Below are 8,267 nucleotides of genomic sequence, written 5' to 3'. Positions count from 1 at the left end.
GTTGTACAGTGTGAATAATAGGAGTAATCAGATCCAGTCCTAGAGGGCCCCAACACACATCCTCTTCTAATCAGAGACTAACTAAGACCTGGTAATTAACTAGCAGGCAAAAAATTATATATAAAGTTGCCCCTTTTATAAATAATACCAATCCAAAATTAAACATCCAAAACAAACTAAATAAAAGGTTGAGAATCTAATTTAGGAGTAAAGTCTGCATGAGCTCATTATTGATGAGAGTCTGTATATCTAATAGTTACATCTGTTACAACTGCATACCCAGCTTTATCACACTTCTGGAATTGACAGCTCATTATTGATAAGAGATTAAGGAATAATCAAAATGTTTAGATGAGAAATGTGTTCATTTTAATAGATATACATTGAATAGTTGACATTTATTCCCAATTCCATTGATTTCCATTGGTCTTCAACGTCATAACAGACATTTCCAACATCATTGTATGACTGAAAAACATTAAATTACACAATCAGTGACAGCAGAAGGCATTACTCTTAAATTACAAATTTAAGAAGCAAAAGAGTAAGCTTTTCTGCCAGAGATGTTTTGGAGTTATTGAGTTCCACTACCCGCTTCACTCACTTCGAAGAGACTGTCTCCTTGGTGACTGAGAACACCAGAACCCCATTCATACAGCATTATGCATTACTTTTAGCTATGAAAAAACATTCAGTAACAACAAGACAACATGGGATATGGACGGGTTTGGTTTTTTTTTTAAGCAACAAACCTGACACATGCAACAATGACGCGTGCGCAACTATGGGGCAGGTTTGATTGTTGAAAACCTGTAAGCTACTCAAACAGAAGTATGGTACTACAGTCAACGGTGGCATTTTGCATGCAGTTACACTGTAGACACACTGCAAAATGTGAATTTGTAGAACGCTGCAAGTAAAATGCCCTCCGAATTAAATTGTTTTGCAAAAGTGTTGTTGTTAAACAGTGAGCACTTGTTACAATTGGTTGGCTGGTTATTGAACATGATTCAAAACACCTCAAAACAAGAGATGAAAACAATAAGATAAAACAAGCTGACAGGAGCAAGCTACAATCCCCAACATGACCCGTCAGAATCGTAATGCCACATGGCCTTGTGCCCCATCAATGCGCACACATCATTTCACACATCAGGTCAGCCAACCCGTCTATATTGTGACTATAAGCATTCACATGCTTTAAGGCCTTGACACAGTGCCTTATCAAAGATAGTGTAGTTTACAATGTCAGCCCCTAAGCTCTGCATGTAGGTATGGATGAACTATAGCATCTGCTAGGTTTACAGTAACCATAAGCCTCCATAAGTTTCAGAAAATAGAGGAAGCATAGGCGGAGCCTTAAAAAAATGTGATCTCCAGGTTCCTGTGAACCCCCTTAGGCAATTATTTTGCGCTGGCTATGCTAGATAAACTACAGCTGGTTTAATTACATAGAACAAATACAGTGAGCGTTATACTAGGGTTGTGTTCAGTAGGGCACAGCATAGCAGTGTTTTTAAACAGAAAACGAAAATGTATTATTGGCCAAGGTTTAGTAGGACCTCCCCATTTCAAAATATATTCCTCTTTCGCAACTACTGAACAAGACCCAGAATTAAAAGTCCTCTACATGAGTCAGTTAAAGTGAATTGCGAATGACCTGGACATTGTATTCGCGAAGATTTAAAATAATTAAAATGCATCTTCAAGACATACATTCATCAAAACAGTCAAGAAAGATCAACGTTATTTTGGATAAGTCACATTAGATTGATATCAAGGACTAAATTGTACATGCGCTAACAGTGCTTCATATTTTTGTTTTTGTGATTAAGAGTTTGGTTGTGTGTTTAAACCAATTCTGTCAACTAGATTGTTCACCGCCAATTTATATATGTTATATTTGATTCCGCGGTCAGAGTACAAACTCGTTTGTGTATATCCCCACTTGAAATTTTAAAGTAATAAGGGGACACTATTCAAACAAACCAGATATCTATCAAATTTCTGTTCCTGTCTTTGCTTAGACAAATGCATTTGTAAAATATAGGTGCTACATACTAGATTTGAGTAATTCCCCTCTTTTCCATACATAGGACAAATCCCGAGAGGCGCAGCTTTAACTGGTTAAAACAACATTATACCTGATGCACCGCAGTTGTATAATATCAATTACAATTGGCATAGCGCAGGAACAACCATTTTAGCTCAAGAATGCTTTTCCAGATTTTGGGTTCCAACATGGCTAGGTGGTGATCAAAGAAAGGGTTCGACATTAACCAAACGCTCAGATAGAAAGATTTTCTTTGTTGAATTTTTGTCTGCACCAGAACAGCTCAATTCATTACATTTTTATCCGTAACATTCTTAACGTTTCACCTCTTCAAATACGGCCCAGTTTGTTAGGCCAATTTCTGGTGGGTCTCCGTCTCCTGCTGGGTGACCTTTTCCTCAGACATGACAGTCATCCACGGGGACACTGACCGGGTGATGGTCTGCTTCGCCATGTTGTAGTGGTTGATGATGGTGAAGAGACGGCCACGCCCTCCAGGGGGGTAGTAGCCATACACGCCCATGGGCATGCACCGACCTTGCTGCAAAAGACATGGAGGGGAGCGAAGGAAAAACAGAAAAAGTACAGGTATATTTGTAATAGCATGTTGACAAATGGAAGGTACATTCTGACCTGCCATCAGATCTTATCAGTACACAGACGATCAAGATAAAGGAGGCATTGAAGATGCAAGTCAAAACAGGGTTTGGGAAGATCTATGCAGGGTCTGTAAAAACCCATCCGGTTGTCATTACTGATAAGAGCCTAACATCACATTGCCACTAACAGAGAGGAAAATCTAACTGATTCACCATAGCAACAGGTTCCAGGCTTGGTTGCTCACCGTGTACATGAATCCTTCTGGACAGGGCTGCTCATACTGGTAGACTTTATAGACCACCAGAAACACCACACAAACCAGAAACGCTAAAGCACAAATCACAAGCAGAGTGACCTAGGAGGAAGAATAATCAAATGTCAGCATTGTTGAGGAAACTGCTTTAAAATGGCAGCCCAGGTCATTGCTGAAAATAGGTTTGCGTTCTTAGTCATACTTATGTGGTAAAATGGATAAAACTTGTAACTGGTCAAACTAAACTGAATGGATGTGCCAGAAACTTCACTTACCCAATCATATGGCCGGATAAAATCAATACCATTTCAATTACACACATCCATTTTAAATATATTTCCACACTGACTTAATAATAACGCATTTTTTTTTTTTTAAATTACAGTGCCCTTTTGTTGTAGAAGCCAATGGGATGGAACTGTAGGCCTAGTTTATATCAAAGCAGCGCACTGATCAGGGTGTTTTCAATCTGACAAACAGAAAACATTAGTCAAACAGAAGTTTTGTAATGGACAAATTCAATACAATTTCAACAAAAACATTTAGCATAAAATACGCATTTAAATTAACACAGTCAGTGATATATATCACATACAGCAACTTATTTTTTAAATAATATTTTGAAATTGGGTTCAAACGATTTAATAACAATAATAAAGAAACAAAAACGCTGGGTGGAAGAACTTTCATGCTGCACATTCTATTACTGCAGATCTGAGCGCTCATCAAGACATGTCTAATGGACTGGACATCAGCTGTTGTTTAGTCACTTTCAGCACATCAATGAACGGACGAGGCAGGGGGTGGGAGACAGGTCTCATGGAAATGACCTCCCCGGATATGGCTGAGTAATGAGGCCAGGGCTCAAGTTCATGACGTTTCTCAGGGTAGCAGTGCTTATCTAGGATCAGTTCCGCTTTTTAGATCATGATGAATACAATTATACCGACAGGTTGGGACCTGATCCGAGATCACGCTCCTGCTCGAAGACACTTTATGAAAATAGGCCCCGACCGAGTCGTGGTTCTGGGATAAAAATAGCAAATGACTTCATTATGTTGTTGCAGAACTTTAACAAGAATTCTTATGATTACCAGGGTACACTTTAGTCATAATCCAGGGTAGACTTTAGTCATAATCCAGGGTAGACTTTAGTCATATTCCTTCATTGGAGTTAGAAAGATACTGCAAAACCACTTAGCACCAGAGACCCACCGATGCATGGAATCTCCCCTTCATCTTCAGTGGATACATTGTCTACTGAGAAGCAAGTATTACACTATATAATCACTGAGCTTGCCGTAAGATGGAAAATAACACTATGGGACATTGCTGAATGCTTTTGCTATGTAGCCTAGTTCTCTTACGGCCCACTGTTTGATTATTTGTGCGCGCAAGAGAGCAGGTATATGGCTTTTTTTAAGGCGATCTGTCACGGTCTAGCAAGCTGCCCATCACAGGCCTGTGTGTGTGTACCGCATGAGTCAACAACTACAAGGCCGTCACCATGGCAGCGGGGGAATTACAGCGAGGCTGGGGCCTGTGAAGAGGAAGAGAAGGTCTTACTTTGAGTCTTTCAGATACACCTTCAATTATGCTTATTGAGAATTCTGCTATCTTTGGGGAGCGCAGCTTGTTCTTCTTATGCTCTCCATCGTAGTCTGTCTTGGTCTTTACTACCACCTGAAACACAATGAAAGACACCAGGATGTGTGAATAATTACTGGGGCTTGCGATGCGGAGTACCCAGTTTCAATCTTCGAGTGTGTGTTATTTAGCATGCTACAAAAATCTAATTTTAAAATGTGTAGCGTTTTCAGGGCCAGGTTGCTTGCAGTCTTTATATGCCTTTTGTACTTTCTTTTTACTTTAATTGACTTGAATGGGATTTCTTCAATAGCATTTCTTCATTTATTTTTATGGGATACTAAGTTTCTCTTACTTCCAATTATTCAAGCTACAAAGACCAAACCAACTTTGATTTTATTTAAGCTATCCAAACTCAAAACGCATCAACTAATAATATACATGTGGATAACTTTGCATACATTTGAATAATTAACCCAAAACCAGTATCTCTAACCATTAAAACTAGAGACCAAATCAACTTTGTTTCACACGATTAGGTTATCCCATTTATCAACTATGATTACTAATTTGCATACATCAACACACAAAAAATATATCTTCAACCGTTCAACATAAAGACACCAAATTGGCAAGGTAAAGAGGTGTGATTGGTGCTATTGACAAAACAGTTTCCATTATCTGCAGATAGGTATATCCTTCGCTCGGGAATTACCTTATTAAGAAAAGTATGTCATGTTAACATTTTTGTTAATCAAATTACTGCAAGTATAGGAACACATAGTATTTCCGATGTTTTAGAATGTAAGGAAGATTTGACAATTACATCAAGTATAGACTGAGCCAGATACATATTACAAAAGAGATGCTAACCAGCTGAGCTTACAAAACTGAATGCAATTCCTCCAATTCAATAGCTAATTTTATCACAATGAACAACTTTAAATGAAGCAGTAACTGCCTTGTTCTTCCCCAAGGCAGTACAGTATGGAGGCAGCTCACCTGACTGTTCGCTCAAATGGCCCACAACAAGAATTGGTGTTTGACTGCACAAGACACACGGGGCAAGGTGTTGTGGGAGATGATTACATTTACATTTTAGTAATTTAGCAGATGCTCTTATCTAGTTTGTGCGTAGATTTCAAGAAGCTAAGTGGAACAACCACATAATTCAGTGGGCGTAAGTACATTCCACTCAGTAGATTAGTTATCTGCCCAAGTCAGTGTTCGAAAAGAAGACAATACAAATAATAAACAAGTGACAACAACTGACAACTGAACCCTGCAGCAGCCTGGCGCAGCGCACAAGTATCGGCCAATCAGGCGCCGCTGGAACCATTGGAACCTGTGGGATTAATTATCCATGTCCTACACACCTCCTTCTCAATTTGTGGAGAAACCACTTCTTGCCAAAACAGGCCGCTGTGCTCCAAGGGAGCGGTTGATGTTCGAGGGAAGACAGCTCCTGTCCTAAAGGGGAGTCACTGTATCAGGCTACGGCTTTCCAGTTCTCGTCTGTCGTTATTCTGCTCCTGACTTGAAGTGTTAGTGTACATGCTTCAGGGAATCAGCCTCTCCGCAAGGTCTCAGTTTTCCTGTATTACAAGCTGCTTGAAGTCCTGGTCTCTGGTCATTACTGTTAAGCAAAAATGACCTTTTTACCGGAGTTAATTCTGGATGTTTGAATGGACTTTCCGTTTTGTGGGAATTGTTTTCTGACGTATGGGTGCCATTAACCCTTTTTGTCTTCCCAACTTCTGTGGTTCAGAGTGCATTCATCAAGAACCTCTACAAAAGTAACCAGACACTGTTTATTGGTTTCAAGATTTCTTTGTTTCCACCTGTCCTGTGTAGTTTTTCCCCAGTAGTTTTTCCCCAACCATTAACACATAGCAAAAGTTAGTTCACCAAGGCAAACAAGTAGGTGGCTGTAGTTATTTTAGATACTCATTGATGTTTTCTGAAAATGAGCCGAGACTCTGCTATGCTAACCTCAAGGGGAAACAGTTGTCACCATTGGGGTGCAAGGACAGAAGACTTTGGACCCATAGGGGTGGAACAAAAAGGTCTGAATCCCAATGGTGTTCCTAGCGCTTTAGTTTTCATAAAGAAAAAGATGACCGGCCATTTTAGGGGCATCCTGTAAAGAGAGCGCTTGGAGATAATTAGGCTAGCCATTTACATTATGTAACTATAATTATTGAATTGCTACAGTAAAAGGTCAGTTAGTTTGCTAGTTAAATAGTGTACATGCCGAATTCCAAAAGAAAGATACCCTTGCCAGTATAACACACGCTAGGTAGAGCAAAGCTGCATGTCAAATAGTGTACACAACCCGCTGAACACGGGACGTTTTTATTTTTTTATTGTTCTGAAACAGTAAATTATATTGCAACTATAATATGTAGCTATGATAGTGGAGTAAATGAGTTTACTAACTGCTGACCACTTGTTTAGTTTCTTAATCATCAGTACGAAAAACATGATTTCTCTTCATAAGAGTGTTACACTTAAATTGTACATGTCTAGTAGCCCATCAAAGTGCAACAACTCATAGAAGCTAGTTTGCAGCACATAGCTGTTCAGGCAGCTTTATATGCACAGTTTTTCCCATGCAGCTAGCTGGGGATGCAGATTGTAGACAGCATTTGTTTTCTCGTAGTGTGTAAATTATGCATTTTCCCAGTTAGCCGGATGACAGGAGACATTCACCATAATAGCAAAACTATGCTAACATGACCAACCACCTAAATATTCTCATGCTACATTATTATTTATCTTTTTACCAAAAACGTGAAACACACATTATTTGCCTTAATATCTTAGAGTACCTTACATTGGATGTTCAACACATGCTTTTAAATCTCATATCTGCAATATTTTGTGGTTCTAGCTTTTTTTAGAACCTGATAAATAAAAAAAACTTTTGATCTGAATCCTTAATTGAAGAAATAAAAATATCTAAGCTGCTAACAAAAAATGTCGATTGTAAACATATAACAATTACATTTTATTGTAAACGCGTCGCCGGCCTACTTCTAAAACATTGCTTTGGGATTTGAAAGTCCTTAACAGTGTTGGTCGATCTGAATTTAAAACCAGCTTTACCTCAGTCAATTGACGTGAATAAATCTTACCTTGTCTAGTGCAGGGAACTGCAGTTGACTGGCATCAAGAGGTGTTATGAGGGGAATGGTGTCGAATCCATCTTCACATACGTCTTTGGCGTTTTCTTTGTCACTGAAGTGATTCCCCAATTTTACCATTTTCACAGAAAATACGGTGTTAGTAACCTGTTTGGATAGAAGGACGAGACGTTCAGTGATTGTGATTATGAAAATATTTGTGCGTCGTCTAAATTATGAATAGCATATTATTTTTGTTATGTAGCCCATCAGTCCTGCAATGAAACAAAAACACACGACACCTGCTTATTAAACAAATTGCAATTAATACATATGCAAGATGGATCTTTTCTCCGGTAATTTCATATCACACGTAGGTGCGCTCGAAAGGAACATCCATTGTATCCTATTAATGTTACGGTTATAATAATTAAAAACAATACACCTCCATGCCGTTGACTATAACCTACATCAGCCCTCACCTGTTAACGTTTTCCTTGTAGTCTGCGTCGATTTGGTTGTCGTATTTTATTGTTTTAATACAACGCTGGTGTATGTGTGACGCAGCCGATTTACGACGAGGTGGATGCACAATATGGCCAAGCTCTTGCTGATGCTCTTCAAAGGCGGTCCACCAAGCACTGATACT

General features: G+C 39.0%; 1 protein-coding gene across 2 annotated transcripts; it reads right to left on the bottom strand.

Moving 5' to 3' along the window:
- Positions 1 to 346: 346 nt before the first annotated feature.
- On the bottom strand, positions 347 to 8,267 carry nsg1 (neuronal vesicle trafficking associated 1). Of its 2 annotated transcripts, XM_020055203.2 has the most exons (6): positions 8,101 to 8,267; positions 7,631 to 7,786; positions 4,473 to 4,589; positions 2,898 to 3,008; positions 2,380 to 2,594; positions 347 to 468 (listed from the first exon to the last, which is right to left on the bottom strand). In XM_020055203.2, exons 2-5 carry the CDS (start codon positions 7,757 to 7,759, stop codon positions 2,403 to 2,405), a joined length of 549 nt encoding a protein of 182 aa, XP_019910762.1. In that variant the 5' UTR covers positions 7,760 to 7,786; positions 8,101 to 8,267; the 3' UTR covers positions 347 to 468; positions 2,380 to 2,402. The 2 variants fall into 2 exon arrangements, with proteins under 2 accessions (XP_019910762.1, XP_010879095.1); XM_010880793.4 differs by having other exon boundaries at positions 347 to 2,594; positions 8,101 to 8,266.

Source organism: Esox lucius, chromosome 17, assembly GCF_011004845.1.
Source record: "Esox lucius isolate fEsoLuc1 chromosome 17, fEsoLuc1.pri, whole genome shotgun sequence".
In the NCBI taxonomy this organism is placed as follows: domain Eukaryota; kingdom Metazoa; phylum Chordata; class Actinopteri; order Esociformes; family Esocidae; genus Esox; species Esox lucius.
The sequence above is the reverse complement of the archived record's forward strand: the minus strand, read 5'-3'. Positions and strand labels throughout refer to the sequence as shown.